General features: G+C 65.2%; 2 protein-coding genes across 3 annotated transcripts; one reads left to right on the plus strand and one right to left on the minus strand.

Annotated features, from left to right (window-relative positions):
• The first annotated feature begins 2,568 nt into the window (after positions 1 to 2,568).
• On the plus strand, positions 2,569 to 3,939 carry SLURP1 (secreted LY6/PLAUR domain containing 1). Its single transcript, XM_045803947.2, has 3 exons — positions 2,569 to 2,719; positions 3,154 to 3,273; positions 3,622 to 3,939. Exons 1-3 carry the CDS (start codon positions 2,578 to 2,580, stop codon positions 3,789 to 3,791), a joined length of 432 nt encoding a protein of 143 aa, XP_045659903.2. The 5' UTR covers positions 2,569 to 2,577; the 3' UTR covers positions 3,792 to 3,939.
• Positions 3,940 to 6,625: 2,686 nt separating this feature from the next.
• On the minus strand, positions 6,626 to 11,045 carry THEM6 (thioesterase superfamily member 6). 2 transcript variants are annotated; one of them, XR_006780757.2, is made up of 3 exons: positions 10,422 to 11,045; positions 7,608 to 8,252; positions 6,626 to 6,777 (listed from the first exon to the last, which is right to left on the minus strand). XR_006780757.2 is itself a non-coding variant. In XM_045803953.2 (2 exons), the coding sequence occupies exons 1-2, from the start codon at positions 10,932 to 10,934 to the stop codon at positions 8,139 to 8,141; spliced, it is 627 nt and encodes a 208-aa protein (XP_045659909.1). In that variant the 5' UTR covers positions 10,935 to 11,045; the 3' UTR covers positions 6,626 to 8,138. The 2 variants fall into 2 exon arrangements, 1 of the variants encoding a protein (XP_045659909.1); XM_045803953.2 differs by having other exon boundaries at positions 6,626 to 8,252.
• Between the last annotated feature and the right edge of the window lie 2,662 nt (positions 11,046 to 13,707).

Raw genomic sequence — 13,707 nt, forward strand, 5'->3', positions numbered from 1 at the left:
GAGGCCTCCCAGGCCTGCATCTGGGTTGAGACTTGAGGCTCACACACACACACACGCATGTGTGCGCGGGCACACGTGTGGTCCTGGAGACACACAGCAAGGGCCCAGTCCTTGAGAAAGGATAGGCCCCAGCCCTCCTGCCCGGTGCTGGCCCCTCCCCAGGACCACCTGAGGGAGGCGAGAGGGGGAGGAGAAGAGAGGGCCTTCAGTCCCCCTGGGACCTGCCCCTCCTCTCTGTGCCCCTGCTCCGGCAGCTTCTCCTGGGCCCCTGGGTGAGCTGGCCCAGTCCCAGGAGGGGTGCACAGCACTGGCATCCAGCCAAGCTGAGATGGGGCTGGGAAGCCCTCCTTCTAGTTCATCAGGGTGCTCCCCACTGGCCTCTAACTCTGAGTCCAGGTAGCCCTCACAACCAGCCCTCACCCCTCTTCTGCGGTTTCCTGCCCTTGGATGGCAGAGGGCAGCAGCCAGGACCTGAAGCAGGTCTGTCCTGGGGCACGGGACACCCCATGCCCCTGAGAGGGGAGACCAGTGGCCAGAAGACCCCCTAGCCGTGGGACCCCAGAAACCCCACATCTCTGCCTCCTGTGGGAACACCTTCAGTCTCAGGGGCTCTGTGGTCCCGAGCCAGATCCTGGGGGACAGACTCCCCATTGCCCAGCAAGTGGCCGCATGGCATGGCCACCATCCGCCAGAGAGCCCCTTAGGCGGACTCCGGGAATGGCAGGGAACTCGGGAGGCCAGGCATGGCCAAGTGCTGTCACGACACCTCCATCTGGGGTTGTACCTGAACTGTGACTTTGTCATGGAGGGGGCCCCGTCCAGTAATTCATCGTACCTCTCCCCTGGCATTTCTCACGTCTCCCACAAAAGTGAGGAGAGTGGCAGGGTTGAGCCTTAGAGTCTGGCTTGGGACCCAGTACACACACACACACACACACACACACACACACACACACAGAGCCCTCCAGGGAAACATGGGAAAGCTGTGTGACCCCTCCTGGCCCCTGCTCCCACCTGGCCTTCCTGCCCCTCTGAAGCCAGAGCAAGGGCCCTTCCAGGCAGCCCCCGACAGCACACAGGGTCTGTCACCCTCCTGCCCACGCCAGCCACCTTCTCGGCACCCACCGCTGCTCCAGGTCCCCACCCACCCCCTTGTCTTTATAGCTCCCCTCTGGAGCACAGGACACTCGGCCTGGTTTACAGGTGAAAGAAAGGGGGTCAGAGGGATTCATGAGCAGGCTGGTCACACAGGAGGTCAGGCGGGGTTGGGACCCACTCAATCTGTTAGACTCCACACTAGACACTCCCCAGCTCCTCTTGCAACATCCTGGGTGCAATCGTGGGCCAGGACCCAGGGAAGGGCCGCCCTGGGGAAGGGCCGCCGCGGCTGCTGTCTGCGCCTACCACGTGAGGCCCAATTACTGGATCTGCGGCAACCACAGTCTCTTCCTTTGCAAACAAGGCCCTCCCATTGTTTCCTCAGTCCACAAGGCCAGGTCACATCTGCCCTCGAAACTGCCCCGGGTCCCTAGTCTCATCCTCAAACAGGAATGCAGTCTAGAGGGGCAAGGGAGTCACCCCAAGGCTGCAGCACACTCATATTCTCTCATCTGCCACCTACCCATCCACTTGCTCTCCTATCCATCATCTACCCCATCTTCCCTCGCACTCTCCAGCCATTCACTGTCCTTTACCCACCCACTCCCTCCAACATCACCCACCCACCCATCCCTCTAGTCACCCACCCATCTGCTCACCCACCCACTCACCCATCCATCCATCTACTCATTTATTCATCCATCCATCCATCCTCCCATCCACCCATTCCGCTGTCAGAGGACAGAGAAACTAGAAAGTCTGGAACACCAGGAAGACCTCTGGATGAGGGGCACCTGGACTGGGCGTTATAGCATGGGGAAGATTTGAGGCTAGGATGGGAGACCAGAGAGGGTGCCCACCGAGAGGCAGAGCACAGACAAAGGTGTGGGCATGGGAAAGCCTGCGGTGGGAGGTGGGCAGTAAACAGAGTCAGAGAAGGCTGTCGGGAGGATGGGCAGAACGCTGTTGTCTGGGGCCTGAAACCAGGAAGCTCAGGCTTGGCTTAAAGGTCATCTGTAGGGAAGCGGCTGGTAGTGACTGCAGGGCCTTTCTGGAGCCCCACCCCCATCAGCCCGAGAGGAGCCTGGGGGTCCCACGCCAGCCCACGTGACACCATCCCCACACCTCACCAGGCACTCACCCTCCTCCGCACCTGGCCTGACCTCCCACCTCCGGGCCTGTGCGCTGAAGGGCACCTACGGCACAGGGAGGACATCTGGGTGGGAAGGAGACCGGCCTTGGCCCCGGCTGGGTTTGAAAGATACCCAAGTCCAGGCCAGGGCCTGCCAAATGGGCTCAGTGCCCATGTGGCGTCCGTGTGGGCCGGCACCAGACAGGCTCGAGCAATGAGGGGTCCTGCTCCCCGAGGGCCTGTGAGCGATGCGGTCCGCCTGCCTGCCCACTGTCCCGCCCACTACCTCCCTCTTGTGCCCCGTGCCACCCTGCTGACTCACACGCCACTTCCGCCACCACCCTGGCATGCCCGCAGACGTGGCCCAGGCATATAAGTGCCCGCAGATGTGGCCCGGGCACCGGCTCTCCCAGCGTCTGGCGCGGCAGATGGCCTGGTGCAGGGCTGTGCTCCTGCTGCTGCTGGTTGCAGCCTGCAGCTTGCATCCTGGTGAGTGGGACGGCCCGTGGCCCTTGAGGGAACTGTCTCTAGGCCGCACTTGGCCCACCTCCTCAGCGGGGAGGAGGCCCTTCGGGGGCTTGGGCAGAAGGCCCCCTTAGGCACCCTTGAGGCTCATCTGCCTTGCCCTAAATGAGCCTCCCGGGCCCTAGAGCCTTCACTCGGGACAGGGTCAAGGCCCCACTTTCTAGGCAGGAAAACCAAGGCTCAAGGGAGGAATGCAGTGTCCCAGTCTGCTGGCCAGAGCCCTGGGCCTTGAGGGGTCTCAGCGAGGCGAGCTACCTCCCCCAAGCAGGGATGGGAAGGGAGGCGCTCCAGGTGGGCCTGGGGGTTTGCGCAGGGGCCAGACCGTATGCGGCCTGCGCTCCAGCCTCCAAGACAGGTCTCAAGACCAGGTGAGGAGCTTCGCCACATCCCTCGCCCAGGTGAGGCCTTCAAATGCTTCACGTGTGAGCAGCCCACGGCCGTCCCTTTGTGCAAGAACATCACTCACTGCAAGCCAGAGGCCACGGCCTGCAAGACCACGCTGGTGCAGATGGAGTCAGGTGAGGCCGGCCCACAGGGGCTGGGGTCCACAGTCATCACCTTTCCCAGAGGGTCCTCAGGGCCGGGGCGGGGGCGGGGCGGGCATCCCGCAGCCTGGCTGGGTGGTGCGGCACAAGGGCTGCGTCAGCCTCGGAGCTCCCCCCCCCCCCGCAAGGCTACGCTGCAGGCCCCAACAAGGGCCTGGGGGAGCATGGACAACTGCCCAGGTCCAGCCATTAGTCTGGGGGGTCACAGGGTATCCCTGGAGGAGTCAGGAAGGGCCGGATCAAGGGCCTGGAGGTTGGGGCAGCCGGGGAGGGCACTGGGCAGGGGAGGGGCAGGCTCTGACACCTGCCCACCCCCGGCAGAGTACCCCTTCAACCAGAGCCCCATGGTGACCCGTTCCTGCGCCAGCTCCTGCATAGCCACCGACCCCGACAGCATAGGGGTCGCCCACCCCGTCTACTGCTGCTTCCGTGACTTGTGCAATTCCATGCAGGTCACCAGGCTGGGGGCCACACTCCTTGGCCTTCCCTGAAGGGCCTGGCATCACCGGAGATCACCCCTACCCACATGCTTCCATGAGCTCCCCGAGACTCAGGTTAATCACAGGACCCACAGGGTGAGAGCCTTGCCAGGGGCCACTCTCTGTCTCCCACACTTGCAGAGAATAAATAAAGCTGAGGCAGAGGCAACCTCTTTCCTCCCTGGGTGTCGAGAGTCCACGGAGCCAGCCTTCAGGAGGGCCGGGCTGAGTCAGGCCCATTCCGGACACCCGGCCCTCCTCATCCAAGGCCGATGGGACTCATTTTGCAGAAGGGGAAACAAAGGCTCTGGGGGAGAAATGCAATGGTTTGTCTTCCTACAAACCAGTCCCACGGCACCTCCGAGCAGGACAAGTTCCTTAGCCCAAGGGAGGTCTGCCCCACTCCCAGAGTCTGCCCTCAGCCTCGCCCCACCCCCGGGCGGGAAGGAAGCTGGAGTCAAGGGTGGGCACGTCCGGCTCCCCGCAGTCCAGCGTGGGGAAGCTGGGAAGAGAGCCCGTGCATGTGCAGGCAGCCTTCCGGCCCAGCCCAGGTCTCCCCGGGAGCATGTGGGGTGGGGCGCTTCTGGGCCAGCGGGCTTCGGTCACCTCCCTGAGGGGCCTACCTTATCCTTGGCCCTGGGGACAGCTGAAATGAGAAGACACCGTGTGCATGGACCCTAAGGAGATGGCAGGTCACCCCGGACACCAAGGGCCGGTGCTGGGCTCTGTGGCCCGCTGGGTCTGCAGCAGCACCAGCCAGCAGGCAGGCAGCAGTGGCCCCAGGGGCTGAACCTCAGACTCCCGCTTTCCCCTCGTGAGGGCCCCCGGCTGGCCCTGGTCATGACCTAGCTCCGCAGCCCTGGAGGGAGGTGGGGGCCAGGAGCCTGCAGAGCACACTGGCCGCCTCAGAGCCTGCGTCACCCCAGCATGCCATGGCCCCCCTCCAGGCCCAAATGCACGCTGGTGCCCTCTGGGCTGGGCACTTCCCAGGCTCTGCATTACGGCCAGCCTTCCAGAGAGCCTCGACTGGGCCCTGGGTTCGGATGGAAGGGGCCAGGGCCGCCACCCCCCATGGGGACCGAGCAATACCACAGTGCTGCTTCAGCTCCCAGTGGGGCTACAGGGATATGGCCTCTGAGCTTTTCCAGGATGCAGAGGGGGTGGGCCGGTAGGAGGCGCGGCAGACACCCCGTTCCTGGGGAAAGCAGGCATGTGGCCCCATGCACCTCCAGGGCCTCCGCACAGCACCAGCATGGCCAACAGAGGGCGCCCCTGCCCATCACCACCTGAGAACCGGGCTGCCAGGCCCTCCCTGGGTGGGAGCGGCCACCGTGAACTCAGCCAAGTGGCCTGAGCCCGAGGAAAGCCCCTGATGTCTGTAGGCCTGAGAACACCTGCCAGACCTGCACAGCCGGGGTCCCCCTCAGGAGCTGGGGAGGCCACAGATGTGGCCTTTGGAGGGCAGGCTCTGGGGTGGCCCCAGGGGAGACAGGAGCTGCTCATACCAGCAGGTGGCACTTGGGGCCTTCGGATCGAGGAGTTGGTGTGTGGGGTCAGAAAGAATGCAGAACGATGGGAGATACCTACCAAGGGTAATCCACAGGGGCCAGCCCTGTGCCCTAGTCTGCAAGGACCCTCCTCCCCTCTGTGGTTGGCCCTCCTACAAACACAAAGAGCGAGAGAGCCTCCCCTCCCCCGCCCCCACCTGGCCGGGGTGTGTCTCCCTTGAGTGGCCAGAGAAACTACAGTGCCCCTGGGACACAGATACCCCCGACCATCCTGAACCCCTCATACAGACGCACAGACCCATCCTGCCTCCCCAGCCCCTGCTCCGGGTGTCAGCTGGCCGCCACCACTGGATGCACCTGCTGGGACCCAGACCCACTGTGTGCATACCATTTCCTGTCCCCACTCGCACTGGGGAATCTGTCCCTGACAGCTGCGGTGTTCCCCAAACCCCACCCCCCCAGTTGTTCCTGGTCCCTCACTCCCTGTATGCACCCCATGGGACCTGCATGAACACCTCTTAGCCGAAGAGACACAGATATTCCACGCAGATACCCAAGCGCCCCCTTCAGGCCAGGCGCCAGCTGCTCAGATCAGGGGTGAGGCCCAGCTTGGCCAGCCCGGGCGCCCGGGGCCTGCTTGGGAGGTGGGAAGCGGGAGACCTCAGCCGAGCTCCCTGGCTGCAGACCACCTGCCTACCGCATGACCTCAGCCAGGCCACATCGCTTCCCCGTCACCAAATGCCCGCTGCAAATCCAACTTTCCCAACTGCCCGCTCTTCTCCAGGCCTGCAGAGCCAGGCCCTCCCGCGCACGTGGTCAGGGCACGACGTGGCCCGTGCCGTCACTCTCCTGACTTACGTCCTGGCAGCCCCACTTCCTACCCTCTTCGAGGGGCTTGCAGAATGGCCCCTATGCTGGCACCACCCCCCTACAAATTACGGTCCACTGACCTCTGCCCCACCTGCCTCCCCATGACCTCGCCCCCGTAATCCCAGGCTCTGAGGGCTAACCTCCCAAACTCCTCTGGAGGATCCTGGCACCAGATCCTGGGACCAAGCCAGAAACACACACCAGCCACCCAGACTGGGACAGCAACGCCCAGGGGCTGGGGACAAGGAGAGCAGCAGGGCCTACAAGGGGCTTGGGGCAAATCCTTGCTGGCCTCGGTCCCACATTCTGTGTAATAGGAGCAAGTCCTGCTCTGCCTACCTGGTCCCCAAGTTCACGGGAACCCGAGAAGCCTAGACAGCCCCCCACATGGGGAAACGCCGCCATGAGTGGTCCACGGCCTCCCTGGGGGGCCAGGCCTTGACAAATGAGGACTTCCCCCAGCACACAGACATTAAAAACCCTTTAATCTTGGGCTTCTTTAAATAAAATCGAAACATTGCAGCTTTCCCATTGCGGCTATAAGGCAGACGTCAGCGTGGGGGGCAGGCAAGGGATCAGGGGTGCTGCAGCGCTCCTAGCTCCAGAGGGTGGTGGGGTGCCTGGACAGGGTGAAAGAGGCGGCTCAGAGGCTCCACAGCTCTGGCCTATACCACAGGCTTGGGGGGGGCGGGCATAGGCAGGCGGCCACCTTGTCCTGAGCAAATACACACACGAGCAAGCAGCAAGCCCAGCCCCAGGGCCTTGACCGTGTCCCCAGCCAGCCAGGGAGCTAAGATCCCCTGCCCCGCTCACCCCTGCCTCACCATTGGTGCTCCGGGCCAGTTTCTGCTTCTCCCCAGGCCTTGCCAGCTGGAAGGCAAGTGACTAGGCAGGAGCAGACCGCGTGGCAGGTGTCCCAGTAGCCTGGCGAGCCCGGCAGGGAGCCGCTCAGGCAAAGCCCGGAAGACCCCTCCCCGGCCCCAGCCCACAGAGCGAGGCAGCCCCTCGGCGCAGGAAAGGAAAAGTCATCAGCAGGGCACGTGCTGAGGACGACCCCAGGAGGAGGGCAGACAACTGAGGTCTTGTAGGCCCAGAGAGGGTGGGGTCCTACCCATAGTCACAGAGAGCAGTCCTATGAGCACCCAGGGGTGCGGTCAAGCAAGGGCAAGGTGCAGAGGGCACCCAGGCAGGATCCCGCTCCCTGCTCTGCTCCCTGCTCAGTAGCTGGCCCCAACCAGGACGGGAAGCTCACCACCACCACGGGAGACCCTGTGCCATCTGACCGGCGCTGGCCCCAGGCCCTGTGCCCACCCCAGGGGAGCCCCGTGCCCTCTGGCCAGTCGGCCTGGGCCCTGATTGCCCAGACTCCACCCTGGGCCTGCCCCCCCCCCCCGCCCCTGGCCACAAGGATCTGCCTCGAAATGCTGTCCTGACCCTTCAAGCTCCTTACCAGGCTGGAATCAGGCCCCAGCCCTGCACCCAAGACTGCTCTGGCCTCACCCCTGCAGCTCGCTCAAACTCCAGGCAGGCTCCAGTGCTCAGGCTGGCTTTAGCGGGTCCCTCTGGTCCAAGCACTCTCCCAACCTGAGCCCACGGAAGCCTGGCTTCATCTGCGGGGCAGGGGGTATGTGTGTGAGGGTGGCAAACCCATCCCCCATTCCCCCCCAGCCCACGTGCTGAGGGCCCTGGCCTCCCACTTTCCTCATCACCTCCACCCTGAGGGCAGAGCTGGGTCAGGGCATCTGTGTCCCCCCACCGGCCGGTGCCCGGCATGGCGTGGGGGAGAGGGGCGCCGATAACTGGCTGGGGGAGGGAGGGCCTGAGTGTGGGGAGGGGGCTGGGCTGAGCTGGGCTGGCGGCAGGCCACTCCAGCTGGGAGACGGTCCAGCCCGGCCAGCCCGTTCTGCACTCTCTGTCCCTGGCGGGCAGGGACGGGAGGGCAACTGCCCCCAGGGTGAGGTCGGCGGGCAGGGCTCGGTGGTCACTGGTCCTTGACGACGTCACTGAGCCCGCTCTCGGCCCTGAGCAGCTGGCTGCTGGCCTCGTTGTAGGCGACCCAGTGCCGCAGGTCTTCGGGCAGCTCAGGGGGCTCCACCTGCAGGGGGAGATGGGGAGATTCCCACTGGCCACACAGCCAATGTGGACGAGAGGGGTGCAAGGGGGGCGCCCAGCCAGGGTGCTGCCTTCGCACCTCTGGGCCTCTGCTCACACTGTTCCCTCCTCCTCCTCCTCCAGGCGCCCCTCCTTGAGGCCCTCAGTGCCTGCACCTCCCCCACCCTCCTTCACCAGGCCCATCTCCCCAACAGGGCACACCTGAGCCCTCTGTGTGTCCCCAGACCCCAGGCAAGAGCCTCTGAGGCCACTGGCTGGACAAGTGACAGGAGAGGGGAGGCCCAGAGGGCTTCAGGACTCTGGAGCGGGGGAATGGGGGGCGGAGGGGAACTGTCGGAGCACCTCTGCTGGGAGAGTGCTGGATGGGGGCTTGCCCAGAGCCCCTCCTTCTCGAGCGCATCAAGGGCAGCCGGACCCGCAGCTCCAGGCCTGACTACTGCGTCCGCACCCCTGCCCATGGCCACACCAGCACCTGGCTGCGCATGCAGCCACCATGTTGTGATGGGGCGGCAGGCAAGATGCGGGGTCAGGCCTGAGAGGTCAGAGGATTTGCAGATGGGCTGTGGTCGCTCCCGGGGGCAAGGGGAGAAGCAGGGGCAGAAGGGCTCAGAGCCGAAGCCCTGGCCTTCCCTGCAGACAGGGGAGCTCTGCTCAGTGGCCAGGCCAGGCTTTCGGGAGCGCTCTCTGCCCAGCCAGCTGTAGAGACCAGCTATAATGACTCGGCGGGGGCCAGCTCTCGCCCCAAGGCCGCCCTGGTTTCAGCATGTAGGACCCCTGGGCACTAGACTCAGACGGCCCTGCACTAAACCCGAGACTCTGTCAAGGGCTCTTCCTGACTCAGGGGCCGGGCCAGGCCCCCCGGGCCCCTCTGCGCCACACCCTGGCCCTCGCACCAGTGGCTGGGTGTCCTCAGGGAACACCTGCTAAGCTGTGCTGCCGACTCTCTCCGGAGCCCCTTCCAGCCACACCGGCCGCCTGGCACCCTCCTTTAGTTCCGGCTCGCAGTCCTTCGACTGAAAGCCTCCCTGACCCGGGACTGCCCATGCCGGCCTCCTAATGTGAAGGGACACGTGGAACATCTCTGTCCCTACGGCGTGGGGGACACCCAGGACCTTTGGGGGTGTTCAGAGACAGAGACAGAAAACCAGGGAGCTGTGCCCATGGCCCATGATGCAGCCTTGGGCGGTTCCCATTGCCCGAGCCTCAGTTTCCCCACCTCTGATTTGGGGGAAGGCTGGCCTCTCACAATTACGGTGACCCTGTGTCCCTCCTTGCTCAGGAAGCACCTGTCCAAAGCCAGACAGGGCTGCGTCCTGGTTTAGGGCACCTCGGGGATGGGGGCCCCGGCTTTGGCATGCAGGCTCCAGGCAAGTTTGTGGGAACCCGCCTTGGGCTGGAGCCTGCCCTGGAAACCATCACCGTGTGGTGCCCCAGCTTGTCCCCAAGGCCCCTGTTGCCACGCTGCAGTAGCGGGCTGTGCTGGAAGGAGCAGGCCCCAGGGAGGGTCCTTCGGCCCCATGCAGGCACTGAGGTACTCTCTCCAACCGGCAAAGGTAGAAAAGCTTGCAGCCCTTGGGGGCTCAATCCCCCCACCCCAAACCCAGGGGACGGTGACTCAACCCATTAGCTCCAAGCTGTGTTAAAAGGGCAGGGGGAGGGGTGGGGTGTCCTTAGGTTCTTGGGAATTCCCAGTAACCTCCTCTCACTGACACCATCCCTCACGTTCAGAACCAAGGACCGGAGAAGGTGGCTCCACACTCCAAGCCACACAGCAGCACCGGGACTCAGACTCCTGGGAGAGATCGGGTCTAGGGTTCCCTGTACTGGGAAAGGTGGAGGGTACAGCATGGCGTCTGGAGGGGCAAGGTTAAGCCATGGCAGGAGGGACGCATGCTAAGAACCCGCATGAGGAGTTGATTCAGGGGCCCTGGGTGCTCCCGGGAAAAACGGGCATCAGTGAAGGGAGGCCCTGGATCCAGACGAAAGGGCTGGAGTGGTACTCAGAGGTACCACTCAGAGGGACAGGGGCACCCCCAAGGAGGCACAGACAGCTGGCCTTCCCTAGGAGAGGGGACAGCGACAAGGAGCCCTGAGGGCCCTGCGGGGGCGTGCACTCGGGGCCAAGGGGTGGGGTGGGGGGAGAGGTGCTCACCCGGCGCTTGCACAGGTGCTGCACGACTCGCTCCGGAGAGGTGCCCAGCACGTGCTGGCGGGAGCGCAGCAGCGCGCACACGAAGCCATCGCGCAGGCTGACGAAGCGCGCCTCCAGGTAAAAGGCGCGGTCATCCCAGCCCAGCAGGCGGGTGCGCACCTCGAAGGGCTCGAACAGGCGCAGCGAGCGGCGATAGCGCGCACACGAGGCGGCCAGAACGGCGCGGGCCCCGAGCGCGCGCAGCGCCCCCAGCACCCCGCAGCGGGCCAGGTGCGCGGCGCGCGCCACGTCGGCCTCGCGCAAATAGCGCGCGTTGTTCATGTGCAGCAGCAGGTCCAGGTCTGAGGGCAGCACGCGGCCCGCGTAGCGCTGCTCGGCCAGCAGGTCGCGGACGCGCGGCTGCAGCAGGCGCGCGCGCAGCACGGCGCACGGCACACGCACCAGGTACCAACCGTCCAGCAGCGCGAAGTAGGCGAGCGCCACGACCAGCGATGCCACGAGCAGCCCCAGCATCGCGGCTGCGGGCGCAGGACACGGGGTGCGGCGGCGGCCACGGCGCTGGTGTCGGCGGCGCCGGTGGCCGCGCCCCGCCTGCCCGCTCGCCGGGAGCGCCGCGCCGCCGGAGCGAACCACCCCGCGAGGCCGGCTGGGGAGGGACGCGCCGGAGGCCGCCGGTGCCGCAGGCCAGGGCCCCGCCCCTCCGTGCGGGCGCCACCCCCCCCCCCGCGCCTTCAGTGGTCCGTCCCCCCCCACGTCCGCCCGCGGCCCGCCCCGCTTTCGCTTTCGCCTTGCGCCGCGCCACAGCGCCATCTGGCGGTCGCGCTCCGCGCTGCAGGCGCAGAAGCATCGGGGCTGGTCCGCCGCGTCCCCCCCCCCACCCCGCCTCTTTGGGAGCCCGAGCCCCTCCTGCGTCTCTGCGGCCCTTGAAGACACCACCTGGCCCGGGAGATTCGGCCACTGATCTGAGCAGAGTCAGAGGCTCCAGCACTTCCTGGCCCAGCTGGCAGGGCTTTGCAAGAGAAATGGACGCAGCCATCCCCAGCGGCACTGCTTCAAGACTCCACGGGAAATGGACCCTCCAATGCTCCAAACCATCCAGGGGCACCCCACGTCGGCAGGGCGACCGCCCCAGTGCCTTGGCGGGGGATTCAGGGTGCATCACGGCCCGGCCCCGGGAGCTTTTTCAGTCCCAGTTTGTAACCTCATTACCCCCACCCCCAGGTCCTGGTAATCTCAAACTCATTCCCAAGCATTCCCATCCTTGGCCCTTTTAGAAAGGGAGCACACAACGGCAGGGGTGGAGGGAGCGGAGTCACCAATGTAAAGGACTCAGGGTGTCGCCGGCACGTGGGATGCAGACCCAGCAGCCTGTCCCTTCTCTGCAGTATGTTCTTTGCATCTCTGGCTTTGCTTCTGGGCCAGTAGTTGGGCAGAACGGGATCTGGGTTTCCCTGGGTCCTTGGATCTGCTTGGATGCTCCCAGGGACAGGAAGTTCATTCTCTATCAGGGCCGGCCCCGCTGCCCTAGGAACCCCTGGAGGTAAGAAGAGCCTTCCGCCCCACGCTGCTGACACTTGTCCCTGTCATGCTGGCCCTGTCCCTGAGGTGGGGCAGCTTCTCAGGATGACAGTGTGCTTTGAGCCCCCTCGGCAGCCTGGTCACTCAGCTTGTCTCATCTCACAGGGGAGGGGCTGCCTCTACAGGCCTGTTCTGGAGACGTTAGGCAAGGTTGGTAAATGATAACATGGGGTGGGGAGCTCACAAGAGCCCTGCCCCCATCCTCCTCACAGCCGGGGCTCCCCCTGCCCAGCTTCCGTTTGAGCTTCTGCCATGCATGCTGGCCCCCGACCAGACACACTGCACGTGCTGTGCCCTCTGCCAGGGACTCCCCCCTCCCATCTTTCCCCTCCCTGACCCCCAGACCGTTGAGATTCCCAGAGCCCTGGTCTCACCGTGCTCTTACACAGGTTCGATTATGTAAGCAGGGAGTCCCGTCTCTTTGCTGGACCCCGAGGCCAGGAGGCCAGGCAGGGCCTTATCTGCCTCTCTGATGGCCCAAACCCAGGGCCAGCACGACCGATGCCCAGCCAGGCGCTCCAGACTCGCGAAGGCTGCAGGAACCAATTCCTTCTTGGTTCCTAGCTGCCCACCGTCCGGCTGCCTCAGTCCCCCACAGCAGGCACGGGGCACCCGGGGGTGGTCATTGGCAGATGACGAGGGGTCCCGCTCGGGTCAGGGACTCTTGGGCATGGCTCTGCGTGGAGTATGTGAGCCCGAGCAGCCGTGCGGGGTGGTGGGGCTTCAGCGGGGTACTCCTGGGTCCCCTTGAGTCCTCAAGAATTGTCCTGTCTGGGTAGCACCAGGCGTCGCCCACAGAGGCAGCCCCACGGCCTAAGTTCTACTGGCTGCCGCCCGGGTTCAGGGCTCCGGGGGAGAGGAGGAGCGCGGGCTCGTGGCGCCAGCCAGCGGAACAGGAGCAGCGGTGCCAGCAGCTGGAGGGCCACCCTCCTCCCCTGGGCCCCTTTCAGCCACACTCCCAGGCCTGCCCCATCCCAGGCCCGCCGCTCCCTGAGCTCCCGGCCCCACCTGTCCGGGTGGAAGGCTCGCATGCCTGGTGATTGTCACATTGCCTATGAGGCAGTAGCCTGCGGGCCGGGCAAAGCAGGGCTTGAGAGGGCCCAGACCCATTTGTCTGTGGTTCCAGCCGGGGGCCAGCCCCTAGCCTCCTGGAATCTCAGGTCCATAAAAAGGGATGGATGGCTATAGCTGACGGTGGCTCTGCTGCACCTCTGGGGAGGGAACCCCCATGCCTTGGTTTCCCCAGATGCACTCAGGGGAACACTCGCCTCTTGCTCCCTGCGGGGTCGCCCACCTTCTCTGTGCACGCGCCTGGGCTGGGGGCAGGCGGGCTCCACAGTGAGGTGGGCCGTGTGTCCACAGGCCCCTGCTGACGCTCAGGCAGCCGGCCGCCTCGTGGGCTCAGTTCGTGGGGCTACACCGAGCCGGGCCTGGCTCAGAAGGCCCACTCACCGGGAGCCACCCCTGCCCCCATAGCCTTTGTGGAGTGGGCCGACGGGGTCCCAGCTCTGTGCCCTACTGCTAAGGGGACTTGGGCAGGGGTGCTGAGCCTCTCGGACCGGTGAGTGGCACCAGGCCCCAAGGCCCCACCCCACCCCTGCTCACCCCAGCCGGGGACCTAGGGCTCCTTCCTGTCTAGTTTGCCTCCTTCTTGCTGCAGCCGTGTCCCCGTGCATGGGCTCAGGAGAGGAAGGAGAGAAGCCCCAAA

The sequence above is a fragment of the Ursus americanus genome, chromosome 9 (genome assembly GCF_024610735.1).
Source record: "Ursus americanus isolate L20-20 chromosome 9, mUrsAme1.1.p, whole genome shotgun sequence".
Taxonomy (NCBI): domain Eukaryota; kingdom Metazoa; phylum Chordata; class Mammalia; order Carnivora; family Ursidae; genus Ursus; species Ursus americanus.